This window comes from Macaca fascicularis, chromosome 7, assembly GCF_037993035.2.
Source record: "Macaca fascicularis isolate 582-1 chromosome 7, T2T-MFA8v1.1".
NCBI lineage: Eukaryota > Metazoa > Chordata > Mammalia > Primates > Cercopithecidae > Macaca > Macaca fascicularis.
This window is the reverse complement of record NC_088381.1, coordinates 103,469,236-103,493,980: the sequence shown is the minus strand read 5'-3', so window position 1 is coordinate 103,493,980 and position 24,745 is coordinate 103,469,236. Positions and strand designations below refer to the sequence as shown.

The 24,745-nt window shown below is 35.6% G+C and overlaps 1 protein-coding gene across 15 annotated transcripts in view; it reads left to right on the top strand.

Moving 5' to 3' along the window:
- RALGAPA1 (Ral GTPase activating protein catalytic subunit alpha 1) overlaps window positions 1-24,745 on the top strand; it is a 275,782-nt gene that overhangs the window by 137,844 nt on the left and 113,193 nt on the right. For all 15 annotated transcript variants that reach the window (XM_073997236.1, XM_005561086.4, XM_065548726.1 and 12 more), the window contains 5 exons: window positions 6,235-6,360; window positions 9,681-9,739; window positions 12,939-13,047; window positions 14,387-14,497; window positions 16,985-17,053. In XM_073997236.1, coding sequence (XP_073853337.1) covers window positions 6,235-6,360; window positions 9,681-9,739; window positions 12,939-13,047; window positions 14,387-14,497; window positions 16,985-17,053 — 474 coding nt within the window. The remainder of the gene's footprint in view (window positions 1-6,234; window positions 6,361-9,680; window positions 9,740-12,938; window positions 13,048-14,386; window positions 14,498-16,984; window positions 17,054-24,745) is intronic.

Below are 24,745 nucleotides of genomic sequence, written 5' to 3'. Positions count from 1 at the left end.
AAGTCTCACTCTGTCGCCCAGGCTGAAGTGCAGTGGTGTGATCCTGGCTCACTGCCACCTCCGCCTCGCGGGTTCAAGTGATTCTCCTGCCTCAGCCTCCTCAGTAGCTGGGATTACAGGCAGACACCACCACACCCAGCTGATTTTTCTATTTTTAGTAGTGACGGGGTTTCACCATGTTGGTCAGGCTGGTCTCAAACTCCTGACCTTGTGATCCGCCCACCTCAGCCTCCCAAAGTGCTGGGATTGCAGGCGTGAGCCACCGCGCCCAGCCAGGAGTAAACTCTCAAACTGCATGTGAAGATTTTCATACGGTCGTGGAATTGTGAGACAATGCTAAGTAAATTGGTATAAATGGAATATGTTCATCTATAAGTGGCAGAGGTGAGCTAGAGAGGAAGGCAATAATGCTGAAAATGTTAGATGCAAGCCTAAGGAAGGAATGAATAACCATTGAAGGATTTTAAGCAAGGACTAGATGATCAAATTTATATTTTGGAAGGATCACTCTGGAGCAAAATGTAAATGAAAAATAATAACTAGAAGTCTACTAGAAAAAACTAAGGGTTTTTGTGAGAAAAATATACTTGTCTAGTACTGTGTAACTTGAAGAGCAGTTTAACATACCTTATTTCATTGTTAAGCTGCAACAGTGAAAGATCAATAGTGAATAGAAGGAGTTCTATTTGGGGCCTAGTAAGATGCATGTTAGACATCCATGAGGAAGATGTCAAAAGAATAATTGCATATACTCAAGGGACATGTCAGGACTGAAAATAAAAGCTGGGCAACATTAGCTTATAGACAATATTTAAAGCCATGAAACTGGATACAGTCACCTAGTGGAAACAGACAAAGCAGAAGCAGTATTTATAGCTGTATAACCCTGTTTTTCCAGTTCCTTGAAAACAGTAATCATGTCTTACTCATCTTGGTATCTCCAGAGCCTAGCATAGCACCATGCTTGGTTAGTTACTGAATATGTGTTCATTTAGCACCTAGTATATACTCAACCTTGTACTGAGCTCTTTTGTGGTTATTAAACTTCCCCCTCCCCTTGAGTATAGAATGTTTTTGTAGGTGAAATACAGAGGGATATAGAATAAATTGGATAATACTTTGTGCTCAAGCAACATAATGCCTGCTGCCGGGGATATGGAGAAGTATATTAACAACTCCAGAATGTAGGGCATCAAATAGGTACCAATAAGAGGACCACAGCATAGTAGTTAAAAGCATTGTCTAGAGCTGACCTGCTTGGGTTCAAATCCTGGCTCTGCGACTTATGAGCTGTGTGACTTTGGGCAAGTTACTGAATGTCTCTGTGTGTCAGGTTCTTCATCTGTAAAATAAAGATGGCCAGGCATGGTGGTTCATGCCTGTAATTCCAGCACTTTGGGAGGCTAAGGCGGGTGGATCACCTGAGGTCGGGAGTTCAAGACTAGTCTGACCAACATGGTGAAACCCCGTCTCTACTGAAAATACAAAATTAGCTGGGCATGGTGGCACATGCCTGTAATTCCAGCTACTCGGGAGGCTGACACAGGAGAATCGCTTGAACCTGGGAGGCGGAGTTTGCAGTTAGCCGAGATCGCACCATTGCACTCCAGCCTGGGCAACAAGAGCAAAACTCTGTCTCAAAAAAAAAAAAAAACAAACAAATAAAGATAACTTGCCTCATAGGATTATTTTATAAGGATTTGTAACATGATTGGAATGTTATTTGATACTTTATATGTGCAATATAAGTTTGTTAAAATTATTTGGTACTTCAGAGAATGGAGAGATGTTATTTGTTTAGGGCTATCATGGAGGTTTCATGGAAAATATATATGAATATGTCCCTGAAAGATTAGTAGTATTTGTTTAAGTAAAAATGGAGATGAGGAACAGTATTCCAGACAGAGGTAAACAGGCATGAGTGAGATGTATTCAAGGAATGACAAATAATCCATTTTGTTTAGGAGCTAGTTAATCTGTAAGAGTGTAATAGGCAAAAAGAATCGAATGGTACTTTATTTTTTTTTTAAAAATTATCAAGATAAAATATACATATCTACCATTTTTATCATTTCAATTAATTTTTTTGTTTGTTTTGTTTTGTTTTTGAGATAGGGTCTTGCTCTGTAGCACAGGTTGGGGTGCAGTGGCACAATCGAGGCTCACTGCAGCCTTTACCTCCTGGGCTTAAGCAGTCCTCCCACATCAGCCTCCCAAGTAGCTGAGACTGTAGGCACACACCTATAGTCCCAGGCACCATGCCTGGTAATGTTTTTAACTTTTTGTGGAAACAGGGTCTCACCATGTTTCCCAGGCTGGTCTTGAATTCCTGGGCTCAAGTAATCCTCCTTGCCTTGGCCTTGTAAGGTGCTGGGATTATAGGCATGAGCACCTGAGCTATCATTTTTTAATATACACTTTTTTTTTTTTTTTTTTTTGAGACAGAGTCTCTCTCTGTCAGTCAGACTGGAGTGCAGTAATGCGATCTTGGCTCACTGCAATCTCTGCCTCCCATGTTCAAGTGATTCTTTCACCTCAGCCTCCCGAGTAGTGGGACTACAGGCACTTGCCACCACGCCGGGCTAATTTTTGTATTTTTAGTAGAGATGAGGTTTCATCATTTTGGCCAGGCTGGTCTCAAACTCCTGACCTTAGGTGATCTGCCCACCTTGGCCTCCCAAAGTCCTAGGATTACAGGCGTGAGCCACCACACCCAGCCTTATATTTTAAATACATTTATATTATTTTTTTCCCCCTTCTTTCCTCCTTTCCCTGCTTCCGGGCCTCTGGTAACCACCAATTTATTCTCTTATCTTCATGAAATCCACTTTAGCTCCCACATATGAAAGAGAACATGTGGCATTTGTCTTTCTGTGTTTGGCTTATTGCAGTTAACATAATGTTCTCCAGTTCTACGCATGTTGCTGCAAATGACAGGATTTTGTTCTTTTTCACGGCTAGATAATGTTTCATTGTGTATAAGTACCACATTTTCTTTATCCATTCATTTGTTGATGGGCACATAGGTTGAGTCCATGTCTTGGCTGTTGTGAATACTGTGTGGTAAACACAGGAGTGCAGGTATCTTTTTGATATCTTGATTTCCTTTCTTTTGGATATACACCCAGTTGTGGAATTTCTGGATCATATGGAAGTTCTATTTTTGATTTTTTGAGGAACCTCCTTGCTGTTCTCCATAGCAGCTATACTAATTTACATTCCCACCAACAGTGTATGAAGGTCCCCTTAGAAAGGTATTTTAGATCTTTGCTACACAAAGTGTGATCTGCACATCAGAAACATTTAGCATGATCTGGGTGCTTATTAGTAATGCAGAATCTCAGACCCCATCCCAGACCTATTTACTGAATCAGAATCTGCATTTTAACTAGATCACAAGTAAGTGGCAAAATCATTAAAGATTGAGAAGCACTGCTTTAGACTACGTTTTGGAAAGGTCTTGAATGCCAGGAATCAGATTATAATGCTATATTAGATAAACAGTTAAGTGTTGTTGTTGTTGTTGTTGTTGTTGTTGTTTGAGACGGAGTCTCGCTCTGTCACCAGACTGGAGTGCAGTGGCACGATCTCGGCTGACTGCAACTTCCGCCTCCTGGGTTCAAGCGATTCTCCTGCCTCAGCCTCCTGAGTAGCTGGGACTACAGACACGCCACCACACCTAGTTAATTTTTGTAATTTTACTAGAGATGGGGTTTCACCATGTTGGCCAAGATGGTCTTGATCTGTTGCTCTTGTGATCCGCCTGCCTCAGCTTCCCAAAGTGCTGGAATTACAGGCGTGAGCCACCGCGCCTAGCCGCAGTTAAGTTTTTTTAAAGTGGTGAGAGAGATGACTGAATCCATCCTTTGGGATTATTAAATAAGTATTAATCTGGGAGTAAATTAATGGAAGACAAACTAGAGATGGTAAACAAGTCACAGGGTTATAGTATAATCAAAGTACGTAGACTATAAATCTCTTGGATACTAGCAAAGGTTGATAAAATTCAGAAGATGCCAATATATAAACCAATGTCATTTTTTATTAATTTACTGTGAAAACTAGTAGTGTTCAATGGGTTATTCCAGATGACTAGTCAGCACATTTCCTGCAGCTTTTTTCAAGATTCTGCAGGAGAATTAAGCCCTAATGTCATAAGGCATCTATTTTGTGTAACTAATCCATTTGAAATGACTAATTTCTCTCTTATGTATCTAATACTGTGCATTATGTAACATCCTTGAGAAAATGTAGAATATAGTCATTTTTTGCATTCTCTGGTTCATATGAGGGATACCTGTTGAGAAAGGCTGCATAGGAAACCAAATCATTGCAAGAATCAAGCATAACATATCTCCATAATAAGGTTAAAACAAGTCATTTCCTAGGGTGGTGTTGGAAATACCCAGTCCAGGCTGGGTGTGGTGGCTCACACCTGTAATCCCAGCACTTTGGGGAGGCTGACACAGGCGCATCACTTGAGGTCAGGAGTTTGAGACTAGCCTGGCCAACGTGGTGAAACTCCATATCTACTACAAATAGAAAAATTAGCCGGGCGTGGTGGTGCACGCCTATAATCCCAGCTACTCAGGAGTCTGAGATGGGAGAGATGGGAGGATCGTTTGAACCTGGGAGGCGGAAGTTGCAGTGAGCCGAGATCGTGCCACTATACTCCAGCCTGCATGACAGAGTGAAACTCCTTCTTAAAAAAAAAAAAAAGGAGGAAACACCTAGTCCAATTCTTGCTCTTTGTATTCTTATTTTAGATTTCATTCATATCATCTCCCTTTTGTTAATGCTGTCTGCCCCCCACCCCCTCATCATCACAGTCACTATTAGAACATCTTCATCATCACCAAAGAAATGCTCATATACATCTCCCTGCCCCAAACTCTTGGTAACTCAAATTTATGTTCTGTCTTTATGGATTTGCCTGCATATTTTATATTATATGAGCCTGTATTTTAATTTTTTGTTTACAAATCTCTCTCTCTCCCTGGACTGTAAACTTCTTAAGGATAAGTACAGTGTCTTAGCTAACTTCTTGTCTCCAGCCCTTAAGACAGACTATATTACATAGAAAGCTCGATAATGGAATAATTGATTTGGTTTTGCCTTTCTTAATTATGATCACATTCCATGTCTGCCCTCATATCCACATACCTGAATATTCACAGTTACCTCATCTACCTATATAGAAAAACTCTCAGCTAATCTCTTTCATTAAATACTGATTTTTAAGATCAATTTCATTTGTATAAGATAACTTTTATTTTAAATTGGAATGGTAGATGTGAGTTCACTCTGCCCTTTGATACTGCTGCCTTGTATCTTTAAATCCAGATTGTTTTTTAATCTGGAAACGAGTTGTTTTGTTGAAAATCATATAATAGAGTATTACACCATTGCCTCTATTACAATATTTATTCAGATGCGGAAATCCTCTTGGAGATTGGTTCTCAATTTATGTGAATAGAAGTATTATATTTCTAATAGATTTGTGCTTAGCATTTTTGTTAGGTATTATTAAACATATAAATCAATTTGCAGATGTTTTAGTAAATAAAACAATATATTAGTAGGAGGATGTTGATGTTTGGTGGGCATGTAAGAAGCAGAAGAGAAAAAAGAATTGTTCAGTGTTGGTACTTCAGAAATGGCTAAATACAGCTAAGGAAAAAAGATGAAAATTTACCTTCATCGGCAGTCCAAGTCCAGACAAATTCTAATGTTGCTTCTAGTAAGGGGTATAGGCAGTGCTTTTCTTATGTGCATAATATCATAAAAACCATCTAGATTGGTTCCTCTTTCATATAGTTAATGTTTTTTCTTCTTTATTCATGCTTGGTAATAAATATAATCTAGTGAAATTAAGTCATCAGCTTATTAGAACAATATGTCACAATGTGTGAGTTACCTTTAAAATTATTTATATTTTTACTTATTAGGGTGAATTGATGCTTGTAGATAAGGTATATTTGTTTTTACAGTCTTATTAACTGTGGCCGATTTGAGGAAAGCTGTGCTACTTGTTTATTGCATTTATTAACAATAAGAGTAGTTCATGTGGAAAGTATAAATGGAAACTTAAATCTTTTTGTGTTTTCCCTTTCCTTTTTAAATTTTGTTTTATATATCACTTCCCTGTCTAATGTAGTTGGATAATAAAGCATCTTTTCTGATAATTTCATAACACCAGTATATATTTAAACTTTTTAAAAATGTGATACATAGGCACCAAGAGTAGAAGCACAAGTTCTTCTGGGATCTTTGGTTTGCTTTCCCAACTTATGTTGTGAACTGCCTTCTCTTCATCCCAACATTCCTGATGTTGCTGTGTCTCAGTTTACAGATGTTAAGGTAAGAAATGAGATGCTAATTTTTAGCACTCAAATTATTTTATAATCATAAAGTATATGCAATAAAATTTGTATTCTTTCTTTTCTTTTTGAAATCTACACAATTGTTAAAGATTTTTGCACATTGATTTTTGTATTCTGAGACTTTGCTGAAGTTGCTTATCAGCTTAAGGAGATTTGGGGCTGAGATGATGGGGTTTTCTAAATATACAATCATGTCATCTGCAAACAGGGACAATTTGACTTCCTCTTTTCTTAATTAAATACCCTTTATTTCTTTCTCCTGCCTGATTGCCCTGGCCAGAACTTCCAACACTATGTTGAATAGGAGTGGTGAGAGAGGGCATCCCGTCTTGTGCCAGTTTTCAAAGGGAATGCTTCCAGTTTTTGCTCATTCAGTATGATATTGGCTGTGGGTTTGTCATAAATAGCTCTTATTATTTTGAGATATGTCCCATCAATACCTAATTTATTGAGAGTTTCTAGCACGAAGGGCTGTTGAATTTTGTCAAAGGCCTTTTCTGCATCTATTGAGATAATCATGTGGTTTTTGTCTTTGGTTCTGTTTATATGCTGGATTACGTTTATTGATTTGCATATGTTGAACCAGCCTTGCATCCCAGGGATGAAGCCCACTTGATCATGGTGGATAAGCTTTTTGATATGCTGCTGGATTCGGTTTGCCAGTATTTTCTTGAGGATTTTTGCATCGATGTTCATCAGGGATATTGGTCTAAAATTCTCTTTTTTTTTGTTGTGTCTCTGCCAGGCTTTGGTATCAGGATGATGCTGGCCTCATAAAATGAGTTAGGGAGGATTCCCTCTTTTTCTATTGATTGCAGTATCCTCCAGACACAAAGGCTTGAATGCTCATTAGGAGCATATCCTTTTTTGTGTTTAAAACTTAAATCTAATGGCATTTTTGTTCTCCTGAGCCACTATAATATTTGACCCTGTTGGTGTTCGTGTCCTTTTCTGAATGTCTCTTTATCTTTTATTGCACAGATCTTGACTTACTTCTCACCTAAGTATTCTGACTCCTTAATCGACTAATTTTCTTTTCTCTATTTGCTAAACATATATCCAGTTCAATATTTTACCCTTGTATTTCTTCTTTGTTTTCTCCCCTTTAAATATTTTATTCATTTACATAATTTTAACTAATATTTTAACTTGTCTCAAAATTCATTGTCATATTTTACAAATTATTAAGGATGAATATTTCTCCCTTAGCTTTATTGAGGTAAAATTGACAAAAATTTCGTATATTTAAGGTGTGCAATATGGTATCTTGATACACATATACAGTGTGATAAAGATCAAGCCAAATAACATATCCATCACCTCACATAGTTACCTTTTTTTGATGAGAAGGAGTAAGAGAAACCAAGATCTCCTGTCTTAGCAGGTTTCAAGTGTACGATACCGGTACCTGTAGTCATTGTTAATTGTAGTCACCATGCTGTACATTAAGTCTCCAGAGTTTAGTCAGCCTGCGTATTTGAAACTTTGTAACCTTTAACCAACATTTTCCTGTTTCACCCACTCCCTAGCCCCTGCTAACTACCATTCTACTCTCTGCTTCCAAGACTTCAACTTTTTATATTCCACATGTAGGTGAGAACATGCAGTATTTGTCTTTGTCTGCCTCTCATATTTCACATAGCATCATATCCTCCAGGTTGATTCATATTGTCACAAATGACAAGATTTCCTTCTTTTTAAAGGCTGAGTGGTATTCTATTGTATGTGTATTCATGTATTTGTGTGGGTGTGTCACATTTTCTTTATCCATTAGTCCTTCAAGGGACACTTAGGTTTTTTCCATATCTTGGCTATTGTAAATAATTCTGCAATGAACATAGCAGTGCACTTATCTCTTTGACATGCTAATTTCATTTCCTTTGGATATATATACCCAGAAGTAGAATTGCTTTGGATTGTATGGACATTTTAATAATTCTGTAATCTATGGACATGGATATGTTTCTATTTATTTCTGTCTTTTTCTGTTTCTTTCATCAGTGTTTTATAGTTTTCCGCGTACAGATCTTTTACCTCTTTTGTTATGCGTATTCCTAAGTATTTTGTTGTTTTCGATGCTATTGTTAAATTGGATTATTTTCTTAATTTCTTTTTCAGATAGTTGACTGTTAGTGTATAGAAACACAACTGATTTTTGTATGTTTTGTTTCCTGCTACTCTACTGAGTTTATTAGTTCTAACAGTTTTTTGGTGGAGTCTGTAGGGTTTTTTATATATTAGATTATGTCATCTGTAGACAGAGACAGCTTTAATTCTTTCTTTCCAGTATGGATGCCTTTTCTTTTTTCTGCCTAATTGCTCTGGCGAGGACTTCCAATACTGTATTGAATAGAAGTGGCGAGAGTGGGCATCTTAATCTTGTTCCTAATCTTAAAGTAAAACCTTTCAGCTTTTCGCTGTTGATTATGATGTTATCTGTGGGCTTGTTATGTTGAGGTACACCCTCATTTGTTGAGTTACAACCTCATTCGTTGAGTTTTTATCACGAAAGGATGTCATATTTTTCATGCAAAAAAATTTTATATTTTATCATGAAAAGGATATTCATACCTTTGAGCTATGTATTCTACTTAAGTGCTTTTTCTTCACCTATTGACATAATAAGATTTTTGTCCTTTGTTCTGTTAATATGATGTATTAGTTTTATTGCTTTGTATATGTTGAACCATCCTTGCATCATAGTGATAAATCCTGCTTAATTATGACATATGACCCTTTTAATGTTCTGATGAATTTGGTTTGCTAGTATTTTATTGAGGATTTTTGCATCTATATTCATCAGGGATATTGGCCTGTAATTAATTTTTTTTTTCTGGTAATGCTTTTGTTTGACTTTGATGTCAGGGTAATGCTGGCCTCTTAAAATGAGTTTTGAAGTATTCGCTCATCTTCAGTATTTTGGAAATGTTTGAGAAGGATTCTTCTCAGATTCTTTATTTGAAATACTTTGTAGAATTCACTGGTGAAGCCATCTGGTTCTGACTTGTAATGATATTTCTCACAATTTTTAAAATCTTCATACCTATGAGCTATTAATTCTACTTTAATTATCTGCCTTTATCACTCTTCTAATCAGGAAGAAATGTTATTTTTTGAACATATGCTTTTGGCTATAAATTTCAGAAACTTTAGCTACTTTTATAAATAATATTGGTCTCTTTAATGGTAATATGTACATGAGAACAAAGACTGCTTTAATAACCACTTAGTAAATATTTGTAGAATTAATGAGTGAAAGCTCAGTCATTGCTGTTAACTATTTCCCCCTTATTTTAGGAACTTATAATCAAAACTGTATTAAGCTCGGCAAGAGATGAGCCCTCTGGTCCTGCACGGTAGGTCTTAGACTGAATGTAACTATTCTGTGTTTGGAATTTTAGAAGTTGACTGAATTTTTATAGCAGCCCAGATTGTTTTAGATACATAAAAGCCATTCTGAATTACAATTTTAAGTTACTTGAATGATTAAGTGTTCTTACTTATTTTCATGATTTAAATACTAACAATTCTTCATAAACAGAATCCTAGTCACCTTTTTCAGTAACTTCACTCTTTATCTCTGAAATGATTTGTTTTAATTTTATTTTATTTAAGTACATTTTGTTTATTATTCAGTTATATTTGTCAGTGTCTTTTATGCAGTACCTTGAAATGCAGTAGCAGGTACCCAATGAATTTTTGTTAAATTGAACTAAAATAAAATATTTTATTATAGAAAGTAATATACCTAAGGAAATAGTATATTTTAATATTTATAAATATTTGATCAAGATTTTTAAAAATAGAATATAAGTCATAGTTTTCGATTTTTTTCTAAATGTCTTAAGAAATAAAAGCTGACATTTTCTCTGTTTTACAAAACCTTTTCAAAAAAAGATTGAGATTTAAATTAGCAGGTTACTAGTAGCATACCATGTTTCTTCTCTTCCCCAAAATGACATTAAGTCATGTTTTATATTTCTTGATGCTAATTCTAATAGTACATCATTTGCCGCAACATTAGTCTGTGCTACTACTCCTCAGATCTACATCTCTGTAAAGCTCCTGTTTTCCAGTTATCTACACATTTTTTGACCCAAAGTTCAAAAGGTACAGATCATGGCTTTGATGATTTGGATTCTTATTCTAATTTAAATCTTTTTCCAGCAAATAAAAATAATGTACAGTGAACCATTTGTTTAAATTAAGACATAGCTCCAGTTTTTAAAATTTTAATTGCATATTTTTCTCTCTTAATAGCCAAGCTAACTAAAAACAAATATCTTTGAGAAAATTGTTCTTTTACGCTAATCCCAATTAAGTTTACACGGATTTTCGTATAATATTGTTTCATTTAACTCTCATCACAATTTTGAGAGTTTAATAGAATCACCCTCTTCTTCCAGTTTTGCTAGCCAGATACTGATGCTTAGAAAGTTAACAGTAAGTCTCTGATAATGCATAACTGGTGGGACGGGGGTGTAGGCAAGCTAGCTAACATTTTTAAAGCCCTTTGTATGTGCGTGCTAGGCACTGTTCTAAGTGCCTTATATTTATTATCTCTTTGAATTTTGTGATACCTCTATGAGACAGGTATAATTTTCATCCACCTTTTAACAGAAAACTAGAACCCAGGGAATTTCAATAATCTGCCCTATCATCTAGATATGACAGAACCCTGGCAGTTTGTCTTCAGAGGCTCATTAGATGCACAATTAAGAAGTGGCAATACCAAGTTTGACCTTAGTGCTTAAAATTGTAGAGCTTTTGCTTTTTGAAAACAAAACAAAACAAAACTATGTTGCTCCTCAAGTGGAAGAATGTGGAAACCTAAAACATAGCCGCCTAGCAGTAGACCTGGGAATCATTAACACAACAGCTTGTGTTATGGAGAATATGGAAAAACCCCAGAAGCTGAATTTAAGCATTGTCTCAACTTGTTTTTCTATACCTTTTTAGTATATGTTTTTTTAGAAACTTGTATTCCCAGGCCAGGCATGGTGGCTCATGCCTGGAAGCCCAGCACTTTTGGAGGCCGAAAATAGCAGATCACCTGAGGTCAGGAGTTCGAAACCAGCCTGGCCAACATGGTGAAACCTCGTCTCTACTAAAAATACAAAAAATTAGCCGGGTGTGGTAGTGTACCCCTGTAGTTCCAGCTACTCAGGAGGCTGAGGCAGGAGAATTGCTTGAACTGGGGAGGTGGAGGTTGCAGTGAGCGGAGATCGTGCCACTGCACTGCAGCCTGGGCAAGACAGAGTGAGACTCTGTCTCAAAAAAAGAAAAAAGAAACTTAATACCCCCAGTCTGAGCAGGAGCAGAGAATTAAACTATATGCTGGGAATAATCTAGATTATTCTGACATCTTGTGGAGGGGGGTGTAGGAAACTCTACATGCAAGAAAAAAATATATATATCCTTTCTTACCTCCTCGTGTTACAATAAAGATTGTTAAACATTTGTATTCTCAGTCTCTGCCTTTAGTTAGCTGCATCCATGGAGAGCTTTGCTTCACTTCAGATTTTATTGTTGCTTTAGGATTATAGATGTTTCCATAGCTAAACCCGAAGCTTGGTTAGTTAGTGCTACAAATATTACCTAGGATTTATGGATGAACAACAGTAGGGAAAAAATAAAGTAGTAGACTTCATCTAGAAGACTCTCAGGTAATTTTCATAGTAAACAGTTTGGTAGCCTTAACACTCTAGACTAAAAGAAGAGACTTATATAAGTTTCTAAAAAAACATATACTAAATCTGCTGTGTTAAGGAAGAAAAATCTGCATTGAATTTTTCTGAAGTTTAGCATTCCACTGAAATTAAGAATATCAGTATCTGGACATGGCATATATAACAGGATACTAGAAGAAGGTGACTGTTTTGATACTTAGAACCATTATGCATTTTATCAGAAGCTTAAAGTTGAACACACTAATAGAGTCCTTACTGATTCTAATCATTAAATAACTCTCTTCAAGCTGACACCCAGCTGAAATTATATTGCTATAGAAATGAAGCTTTGCAATACATTAGGGAACAGGATAAAAATTCTACAAGTTCTGTTTCTGTTGGATTTTAAAATAAGTTACATAAATTTTATGTTCTCAATTTGTTTTAAAAATAATTTGTAGCTAGAAGTGTTAAATTTAAAATATACAAAAATATTTAACATACTCCATCAGCTTCATGTTTTTACTTAAGTTCATTTTGCTGTTGTCAGTCAATAAAATTATACTTTCCATTTTGAAAGCAGGTTACATTTTGTTTGGGAAGGCTTGTAGCAATGTCAGTCTGTTAACATGGATTTTTAAAAAACGTGTGTGGTATCCCAGCCTATAGTCTTCTTAGTAAATTATAATAGAAAATTAGGCTCAGAAGTTTTAGGATTCTGCTTTCTTCATACTTTCTCTTCTTTGGTTACCAGTTAATGTTTAGAGTAACAAGTTCATTAATTCGTTTTAAATCGTGCATGTTCATTCTGTGTCAGTTCATTGTGGGTCATGTTTGTGGTGGTGGTTTCATTTTATGTAACCGTTGTTGTTTGCCTTTTTTGCAGATGTGTAGCACTTTGTAGTTTAGGTATTTGGATTTGTGAAGAACTAGTCCATGAGTCTCATCATCCTCAAATTAAGGAAGCTCTGAATGTGATTTGTGTTTCCTTAAAGGTAAAGAAAACTGTTTAGTGAAATATATTAAGATAGTAGAGAATGCATGTTTTTTTCCTCCAAATATTAATTATATCTTGTGTAACATTTAGTAAATGTTTTCATTACTTTATTATTCTATTATTTTCTTGATCCTGACTCATTCCTTAAAAATTGTTCTATTTCTTGAATTTAGGGTATCTTTATGGTGACTCATTTTTATCTCAACTTTTTATGTATTTAGCTTTGCCCCTAAACTATATGTGGTAGATGTCTAAAAAAGGAAACCCACCATTTAAAACATATATAGGATTTTTCTGTTTTTCTTTTTTAACTAGTATTTCTGTAACTTACTGCTCTTTGATCTTTATTACCACTCCCTGAATTCTTGAGCTGTTCAGTTTTTTCGCTTTATCTTTTCAAGTTAAGCGCCTTCTTTGTAGACAGAACAAGATTTTTTCAGTAGTAATAATGTAATTATTTGGAGAGTCTGAATGAATAAATGAGTACTCTTTGTTTATGAAAGGATGCATGATATTATTGTTGTTGTAAGACTTGTAAAAAACCCACAGCACCTGTGTAAGACTGTAAACATACAAAGTAGTTAATAAATATTTTTAAATAATAGTTACATGACAGATATTTCTAAACATTTACTATGAGGCACGTTGCTAGACAGAGTGAGGGATAACAATAGGAAAAATTTATAAATACTAGCTTCAAGATGTTAATAGTAGCTGAAAAAGATTAAAATGAGAATAATAAATCATAAAAACCTGAGAGTACTAAATGGGTATATAATATAAACTGAGTGTGTAATATAAACTGCTGATTGAGTTCGGAAGAAACAGAAATCATTTTGACTTAGTTATCAGAGAAGACTGGAAAAGAGGAGACACATTGGGGTTTGAAGTGTGGGTGAAATGTGGACATAGAGAAGCATAAGAAGTTTGTCTTTATGCCATTGGGGAGTCATCTGAGTTTTAAGCATAATGTCAGTATCATAACAGTGCTATAGAAGATTAATTTGGAAGTGTGGTGGATAGTTGATTGGAACGGGGCAAAGATTGATAAAAAGAATAGTGATTTAGAGGCCATTGCATAAATCCACATAAGAGAAAATGCAACAAAACTTTAATGAGGACAGTCAAACATTACAAAGGAAAATTAAAGTTGTACGTGTCTTTAGAATGTGTTGTGGTTTTTTTTATTTTGCAGCTGGAGATTTATCTTAATCACTTATAAATGTAGGATTTATAATCCTACAAATATATGAAATGTAAAAAATTTCAGCAGATAATGCTTTGATGAAAAGTTCATCAAGAAAATTTTTAAAACAATTTTTTTTTTATTATTGCAGTTTACTAATAAAACAGTAGCCCACGTGGCTTGTAACATGCTTCACATGCTGGTTCATTATGTACCTAGACTTCAGATTTACCAGCCTGATTCTCCCTTGAAAATTATTCAAGTAAGTAATTTCTCATTTATTTATTATGACCTTGTTAAATTTTTTTTAGATTTGGATACTTTGAATTGTAAAATTATTTAATAGTTAAAAATTTTTTTTACATAGCTAAATAATGGCTACCCATCATGCTTTTTTGTGGTATCAAAGTTCTTGATAGTTCCCTTGTCTTTTATGTTAGAAGACTGTATTCCTGGTTTTGGACAAAGTAAAAGCACTAGAAACAATTTATTAGGCCAAGCCCAGTGGCTTATGCCTGTAATCCAGGCACTTTGGGAGACTAAGTTGGAAGGATCGCTTGAGGCCAGCCTAGGTAACATAGCAAGACCCTGTGTTAACAAACAGTTAAACAAAAAACAATTTATTAGTTGTAGTGAAAATTATGTGTAAACCTATGTCATTGTCTTCATAAACATACATGTTGCTTCATTCCCGCTTCATTCCCTCTTAAGTAGGGAAAACATACCATCATTCCAGTTACCAAAATCAGGACATTATTTTTTTTCTTTTTTCTTTAGCCAGTCATTTGTGAATTTTTGTTCATTCTAATTCGTTATCTCCTGTGCTTCCTGCAACACCTGACATACTTCAGTCCTTCATTATTTCTTTCTTGAGATATTGGTGTTGCCTCCTTCTGGTTTGTGTGGTCTTGCTCTTAAAGTCATCATTCACATTTACATGGCTCTTACCATATCACGTACCCGAAAAAAAAAAAAAAAAAGGACTGATTTTCCTTTGACTGTAAAATAAAGCCCAAATTCTTTAGCTGTGAATTCAGGGCCTCCACAGGAGAACTCAACTGGTTTTTTAAGAATCATATACAGATTCCTTTGAAACGCCATGTTGTTCAGGCAACTGAATCTGCTTATCATCACTTAAACATACCCCTGGCTTTCTTCCTCCTATCTGAAATGCTTTGCTTCTCTTCTCTAGTGCCCTCATCTTTCAGTGATGGGCTTAAATACCATCTCCTCAAAAAATAAAAATCCCCATCTGCTCTCCCTAACCAGAATTTATCATTCTTACCTTCCTGTCTTTATAACATTTTTAGGAAAGATGAGAACTCATATTTATTAGACACCTACCATGTACCAGTCACCTTTTCATATAATATCTCATTTAATTCTTAGAAGTTTCTTGAGATAGGTTATTCCCTTCCCTGTCGCTAATCTCCTCCCTTATTTAAGATGAGAGAACTGAGGATTTAATAACTATATAAGAGTCATAAGCTAAGAGAACAGGACTCAGACCCAAGTCTGTAAGATTCCAAAGTTCATGCTTTTCCCACTCAGTCATCTTACCAGCCTCTGTTACAGCACTGAATGTAGTAAGTATCGCACTAGTGAGTAAAATCTTTGTCTGTATAAAGTGTATTTAGAGGAATTTTCTACTTACTGCATTGAGGCAATAATTTCTAAAAATGTAATAGCATACAGTACAATGAAAATAAAAATACAATAAATATATACCTATACATTTTTAACATGCACATAAAAAAATTAAATGAGACTAAATGATTTCCGGGGTAAATGATAACACTGTATATGAAGATTTTGCCTTTTTTTAAGTAATGTCTTTTTCATTTACTTTGTATTCTGTACTTTATATTTATTCAAATAATATTCGGTGTATGATATATGTTAATTTAAAAAGCCACATTTGGCTGGGCACGGTAGCTCATGCCTATAATCCCAGCACTTTGGGAGGCTGAGGTGGGCGGATCACCAGAGGTTGTGAGTTCGAGACCAGCCTGGCCAACGTGACGAAACCCTGTCTCTACTAAAAATACAAAAATTAGCTGGGCGTGGTGGCCCACACCTGTAATCCCAGCTACTCAGGAGGCTGAGGCAAGAGAATCACTTGAACTGAGAGCCGAGATCACTCCACTACACTCCAGCCTGGGTGGCTGAGTGAGACTCCGTCTCAAAAAAATAAATAAAAAGTCACATTTTTTTAAAAAGCCGTGTGTGTGTGTGTGTGTGTGTGTATTTAAATAAAAGTCCTGGAAAGGCAATAGAGTAGATTTCTTCAGGTGACAGGATTACAGTGGTTTTTTGTTGTTTTGAGACAGGGTCTCTGTCACCCAGGCTCCCAAAGTGGGTATGGGCCAGCCACTGTGCCCAGCCTATGATGGTTTTTATTAGTCTTTTTCTTATCTGTATCTTTTAATTTTTCTATAATGAACATATATTTTCTGTGTGTTTATACATATTGATTTACCCCGTTGAATTGGGAAGAAACCCATTTATGGTTGACACAATATATATAATTTTGGTTCCATACATGAGGATTATAAACAATTGATAGTTAAGTGTACTTGAAAAGCTTGCCTATTAAGCATTACTTTGAAATAACAGTGTTAATGTGTTTAGAATAAATTTGCAGCAGTAGGTTTTGTATCACTTCAGCATTTAACAATTAAGTTTCAGAATGTACCATTAATTTGACATATATAGAGCTCCTTTTAAAAAAATTTTTTTTTGCTTACAGATCCTAATAGCTACTATCACCCATCTTTTACCAAGTACAGAAGCTTCATCTTATGAAATGGACAAGAGGGTAATTTAAATTTTGTTTGATGATTAATATGTGGTTATTTAGTAAAGTATTTGTATTTTAAAACTTTAATGGTATGTATATTTACATGGTAAAAATTTATCTTTGTTCAGAATCAACTATAGTGTGAAATGTCTTTCTGTTATGTAAGTATAACTAAATTATATTTTGGTTCACATTTCATTGCCATTTGATAAAATCTTTGAGTCTCAAGATTGTAAGGAACCTTAGAGGACATTCTGTCTACCTCTATATCACTACATTCTGCCAAATTGTGTTCTTACCTATGCCTGAAGATTATTAATTCTGAGGAATTCATCACCTCTAAAGGCAGCCACTTGTTTTTGTATAGATAGAAAGTAAAGATATAATATATAGAGATATGTCACTTAAAAGAAGACTTCTCCTCTGTCTGCCAAAACATTCCATTAGGTGTCATTTACCTCAGTAAATTTATTATAAGGGTTCTTTAATTTTTTCAGATATTATATTTACCAGTTCTAGAGTTTCTTTTTGTTTTGTTTTGTTTTTAAGTTTTCATATCTTACCTGAAATTCTGCATTTCTTCAATTATATACATCTTCTCTTTTAGATACTTTAACATATTTATAATAATTAAAATAGAGTCCTTGACTACTAAATCCAGTATCTGTGTCATCACTAACTCCGTTTCTATTGAGTTTTCTTCCTGTTGACTATGAGTTTCATTTTCCTGTTGTTATGTCTATTTTTTAATTATATGCCTGACATTATACATAAATGTTGTAGAGACTGTAGGTCTGTGCTGCTCACTATGGTAGCTGCTAACTGCTTATTGCTTTCAGTTTACATTAAATTTAAAGTTCACATGAAAAATGTAATTCCTTGTTTGCAAATACCAAGTGCTCAATAGCCACATGGGCAAATATAGACCATTTTCATCATTGCACAAAGTTCTATCAGACAAGGCTGCTCTAGATTCTATTAGTTTCCTCTGAGAATTATTCTCATCTCTTCCCATGTCACATCTCAGTCTTGAATTCTATTCTCCAGGTCTCCCCTTAACCATATTGTTTTGAAATATCAAGTATGTTTTATTTACTGCTTATGTTCTTATTAATTTACAGAAATCTGAAGCTGTAGTTATGTTTCTGGACCTATTCCTAGTTGTTTTCTTGTGTGGCATACATGAGGCTTTTATACTTTTTTCCTTTCCTACTGTCGGCCATTATCATTTCTTACTGATTTCATGTGTTTACCGCAAAACTTTTTATTCTTTCCCTTCATACTCAGTTTAAACACCGTTTGAACAGATTGTTTAGCTCTTGATAAATACTTCATCATCATCTTCTTCACCTTTAAAAGAGACATATACTCCATTTTTATTTTTTTGATTTAAAATTTTTAAAATTTTTTTGAGGCAGAGTCATCTTGCTCTGTCACCCAAGCTGGAGTACTGTGGCGCAGTCTCAGCTCACTGCAACCTCTGCCTCCCAGGTTCAAGCGGGTCTCGTGTCTCAGCCACTCAAGTAACTGGGATTACAGGTGTACACCACCATGCCTGGCCAATTTTGTATTTTCAGTAGAGATGTGTGTGTGTAGGGGGCAGGGTCGCATCATCTTGGCCAGGCTGGTCTCAAACTCCTGGCCTCAAGTGATCCACCTGCCTCAGCCTCCCAAAGTGCTGGGATTACAGGCATGAGCTACCTCATCTGGACTCCATTTTTAGCAAAGTGTCCTTCACTTTAGTGTCGCAGGCTATGGTCTAGAATTCCAAATCCAGTTTATGAATAATATCTGGATAACTAATTGTTCATCTTTTTCTATATCATCTTTGTCTTCCAGAAATCTAGCTATTAATATGAAAAAGCTATACTTCTAAGTTTTTGCTTTCTTGCCCACTAAATTTATTAAACTTTTTCTTATCATAAAATATGAGTGTGGCATTCTGCTAGGCACTAAACAGAGATAAACATGATACTCCCTGTTCTCATGGAATTTAAAAATTAGAGACACAAATGAGGCAACACAATGTAATAAATACTTAGTATAAAAAGTAGAAAAATGTGTAAGATACCAGGTAGAATAGAGAAAGAAGTAATTAACTATTGTGGAAGGGCTTATTTAGGAAAAATTCTTTTAAAGTTAAATAGAGACATAAATAGAGACAAACAGTAGAATCAGAAACTTATTCCAAGTGGTATGAATAGCATGTGTAAATCTGGGGACTATAAAATAGTATGGTTTGTTTTGGAGAAACAACTAGGCAGTTCCATATTTTAGAATGTGAAGTGAATGGTTAAGAGCTGGGAAAATGAAACTTCTAAGATAGGAAGGGGCCAGATTATGAAGGGCCTTGGATGTCACACTGTGAACATGGGATTTCTATGAAAGTGACTTTTTTGAAGGGTTTTTATTTTAAAATATGACCAGATTTGTGAAAAATCACTTGAGAAAATGTGAAAGTTGACTTAAAAGTCAAATATGGTGATTATTATTAAAATCATCTTTATAAGAAAGGATGATGCTCTGAACTAAGGCTAAAGGAATAGAGAACAGGTACACAGAAAGTCGAGTCCACAACCAAGGTAAGGAATACAGGAAGGAGCAGCTTTGTTGGAACAGTGAGTTTCAGTTTTAAATTTGTTGCATATAAAAAGTAATATCCAGTTGGAGACCACCAGCAAAGCAATTATATACCTGATTAGAAAATTTGATGCTGAAAATAAAATTATTGGCATTGTCAGTACATGAGTAGTATTAACATTGTGAGAATACATGAAATCACTTAAGGCAATATAGTAGAGTAAGATGAGTCAGCAAAGTATAGCACATTGAAGAATAACAGTTAAGGAGAAGGCAGAGAAAGATGATTCAGTAAAAGTGACTGAAAGGCCTAGTAGGAAACCTAGGAAGAACACCAGGTCTAGGAGAGAGTAATCATGTAGAAGACAAAATCAAATCATCCTGAAAATACTTTTTTGATCTCAGATTTTATTCATTCTTTTTTTTTTTTTTTTTTTTTTTCTTTTTTTTTTTTGAGACAGGATCTCACTCTGTCACCCAGGCTGGAGTACAGAGGTGCAATCTGGGTTCACTGCAACCTTCGCCTCCCACACTCAAGTGATCCTCCCACCTCAGCCCCCAAAATGGGACCACAGGTGTACGCCACCATGCTGAGCTAATTATTGTATTTTTAGTAGTGTGAGTCACTGTGCCCAGCCTATCATTCACTCTTCTTTTTTTTTTTTTTTTGAGATAGAGTCTCGCTTTGTTGCCCAGACTGGAGTACTGTGGCACAATCTCGGCTCACTGCAACCTCCGCCTCCTGGGTTCAAGCAGTTCTCCTGCCTCAGCCTCCCAAGTAACTGGGACTAGAAGAGTAGCTGGGACTACAGACACATGCCACCACACCTGCTAGTTTTTTGTTTTTTGTTTTTTGGGTCTTTTTTGTATTTTTTGTAGAGACAGGGTTTCACCATATGGGCCAGGCTGGTCTTGAACTCCTGACCTCGTGATCCACTCGCCTCGGCCTCCCAAAGTGTTGGGTTTACAGGCGTGAGCCACCCTACCCAGCCTCAAATATGCTTTATCTTAAACATCTTATTTATTTATTTATTTAGAGACGGAGTCTTGCTCTGTCACCCAGGCTGGAGTGCAGTGGCGTGATCTCAGCTCACTGCAACCTCCACCTCCCAGGTTCAAGCAGTTCTCCTGCCTCAGCTTCCCTAGTAGCTGGGGCTACAAGCATATACCACCATGCCCGGCTAATTTTTGTATTTTTGTTGGAGACGGGGTTTCACCATATTGGCCAGGCTGGTCTCGAATTCCTGACCTCAGGTGATCCACCTGCCTGGACCTCCCAAAGTGCTAGGATTAGAGGCATGAGCCACCACACCTGCCCTTAAACGTCTTTAGAATTACATTCCTCTCTGTGTGATAAACATCAGAATATTACCTAAATCCACTGGTTCTTCTCCACTGTGTTGCATTCCAGTATCTTCTAATTTTTTTGAATTGGGTTTTTATTATCTTTTATTAGAAGCTTGCACACTACGTATGGACAAATAGATATATTGAAGCATTTTAATTGTGTTATTATTTCTCTAGGAACTCTTAATCTCATGTAGCCACCAGTATAGGGAGGCATTTATCAGCATGGTATTCAGATTGCTCCTCCTTAACCTCAAATGTTTAAGAATTTGAATAAACTGTATATGGGCCAGGAGTTTTTAGACTTCTCAAATGGCTCATTGTTATTGGTGAATATGGGCTTGGGCTAACAAGTTTTAAAAGATAAATTCAATAAAAATAAAGCAAAAAGAACATTTATATAGTGATTTTTTTTAAAAAATCACGTGCCAGCAGTGTGTACTTTATATGCATTATTTCAACGTCAAAACAACTTTATGATCTTGATAAATATTTTTTAATCCCTACTCTTCATAGAGAATTGAGCCTTAGAAAGGTTAAGTTGCCCAAGGTCACTCAATTGTTACTAGATAATCAGAGCCAAGACTGGAATCTGTGCTTGACAGATAGATGCCAACGTTCATATTGTTTTTAGTTAGAAACATCAATTGAGAGCTTCCATTTGAGTTTTATGGTGGAATTGTTTCCTTTTAACATAATTTCAAGTTTATAGAAACGTTGAAAGGATAGTACAAAGAATTCTTTATATTGGTTCACCACATTTGCTGTATCCCTTTGTATGTAGTATGAAATACAGAGAGAAATGTATTACTGCTGACTACTTTATTGCATTTTTCCTAAAATCAAGCAATTCTCTTATATAACCACAAAATAGTTATCAACATGAGGAAATTAGCATTAGTATTAGTGATACATTTGTATTATATAGATATTTCACTAGTTGTCTCACTAACGTCCTCTAGGGCAAAAGAAATTCCCAAATTATGCCTTACATGCAGTCATAATGTCTCTTTAGCCTTCTATAATATGGAACAGTTCTTAATCTTTCTCTATTTCTTGACCTTGACATTTTAAAGAATATAGTCTAATTACTGTATAAAATGTCCTGCATTTTGGCTTTGTGTTTCAGCACGATTAGGTTTGTCATTATTGGATTTAAATTAGGCATATTTGGCAGGAATACATCAGAAGATTTTGTGTACCTCTTAATACATTTTATCAGGTGTCACAGATGTCAGTTTGTTTCATTACTGATTGGTGCTAACTTTAGTCAAATGATTAAGGTTGTGTCTGCCAGGTGTTTCCGCTGTAGAGCTACTATTTAACCCTTTTCAATGAATTAGTATTTGTTAGACAGTACTTTGAGGCTATACTATATAAATATTTGGCTCCTTAAATTTCCACTAACTGGTTTTGCTAATCATTAATGACTCTTACCAGAAACAATTATTGTTTCAGTAGCTGCCAAATGATGATTTCCTAATTCATCATTCTTTCTACATTCATTAGTTAGCTTTCTACTTATAAGGAAGAGCTCTCCTTTCTTTCTTATTCATCTTATTTCAGTGTGGGCTCATGATTCTGATTTTATGCAATGATTTGTAATCCTTAACTATTATTTATTTTGGTGCTCAAAATGTCTCATGCTTAACCAGTGGGAGCCCCTTCAAAGTGGCTTCTTTTTCATAAATTCCCATTATTTTGGGGGCATGCTTTTAATTTCTGTCAGCACACAATTTTCCAGACTCACTTTGTGCTTTCCCCGTCCCAGCCCTGAAATTACCCATTTCCCCAAGAAACTCTGCTTCCATTAAGTGGCAAATGGTATTTAGAAATCAGTATCTAAGAACTAGGCATGCACATTGCTATTGGGGTATCGTTTCTTAAGGCCCCTTTGGCAGATACAGCTAGGAAATACATAACATACGTACACACACACACACACACCCATCTCTATGTCTGCTATAGACTGAATGTTTGTGTCTCTCCTGAAGTTCATATATGGAAATCCTAATGCCCAGTGTCATGGAATTTGGAGGTGGGACCTTTGGGAGGTAATTAGGTCATGAGGATGAAGCCCTCATCAATGGGATTAGTGCCCTTATAAGAAGAGAACTATATCCACCGTGTGAAGATACACTGGAAGGTGGTCATCTACAAGCCAGAAGAGGACCCTCACAGATACTGAATTGACTGCCACCTTTATCTTCATCTTTCTGGCTTTCAGAACTGTGAGGAATAAATTTCTCTTGTTTAAGCCACCCAGTGTATAGTATTTGTAATGCCAGCACAGGTAGAATAAGACGGTATCTAATTAAAAGTATTAAAAACCTTGAGTTCACACCAACACCTCCAATTCTTATTTTATTTTATTTTATTTTACTTTACTTTAAGTTCCAGGATACATGTGCAGAATGTGCAGGTTTGTTACATCAGTAGACATGTACCATGGTGTTTTGCTTCTCCTGTCAACCCATCACCACATGCGTTAGCTATTTGTCCTGATGTTCTCCCTCCCCTTCCCCCGCCAACAGGCCCTGGTCTGACACCTCCACTTCTAATCCAACACCACGAGATTCAGTCCATCCTTCCCCGTTTTCCTTATTTGTAACTCCCTGCTCCAGCAATGAAAAATCTGGTTTCCATATTGATTATTTATCTGGATATGTTTAGTTCTTTGTGCTGTTCTATTTTTAAAAATTATTAACTTATGCCTCTTTATAGTTAAGAGTTCTTATTGTCTTTACCAAGAGAGATTATTGTTCGAAAAATGTGTTCATAAGTTACTTGGGTTACTTCCTATTCCCCCTTTCCCACTTCAGTATGTTTATATAATTAATTTGAAATTCAGTTCAGGTCACTTTTTTCTGTTTGTATGCAGTGTAGGGTCTTTCCTCCATCTCTGTTGTTTTTATTTTTTTAGTCTATGGTTCATCCATCCTATGATTATTTTTTCGCAAATGAACAGATGCACATATATTGTCTTTTATTCCTTGTTTGTTACACATAAGCCTAGATAGTCTTTGCTTTGGATTTTTCACTTGACAGTGTATCTTGGAAATTCATAACACGTAAGTTCATAGAGATCTTCCCCATCTTTTTATTTATTTAAAATTTTTCTGGGTACATAGTAGGTGTATATATTTATAGAGTGCATGTAATATTTTGACACAGACATACAGTACATAATACATCAGGGTAAATGGGGTATTCTTCACCTCAAGCACTTATCTTTTCTGTGTGTTACAAAATAATCCAATTATATGTTTTTAGTTATTTTTAAGTGCACAATTCAGTTATTTTTTGCTGTAGTTACTCTGTTTTGCTAGCAAATATTTTATTCATTCTTTCTATTTTTTTAGAACCTATTAACCATCCCCACTTACCCCGTACTCCCCACTGCCCTTCCTAGTCTCTGGTAACCATCATTCTACTCTCTATCTCCATGAGTTCAATTGATTTCATTTTTTTCTCCCACAGATCAGTGAGAGCATGCAATGTTTGTCTTTCTGTGCCTGGCTTATTTCACTTAACATAATGACTTCCAGTTCCATCTATCTTGTTGCAAATGACAGGATCTCATTCTTTTTTATGGCTAAATAGTACTCCATTGCATATATGTACCACATTTTCTTCATTCATCTGTTGATGGACATTTAGGTTGGTCCCAAATTTTGGCTATTGTAAATAATACTGCAATAAACGTGGGAGTGTAGATATCTCTTAGATATGCTGATTTCCTTTCATTTGGGTATATACCTAGCAGTAGGATTACTGGATCAT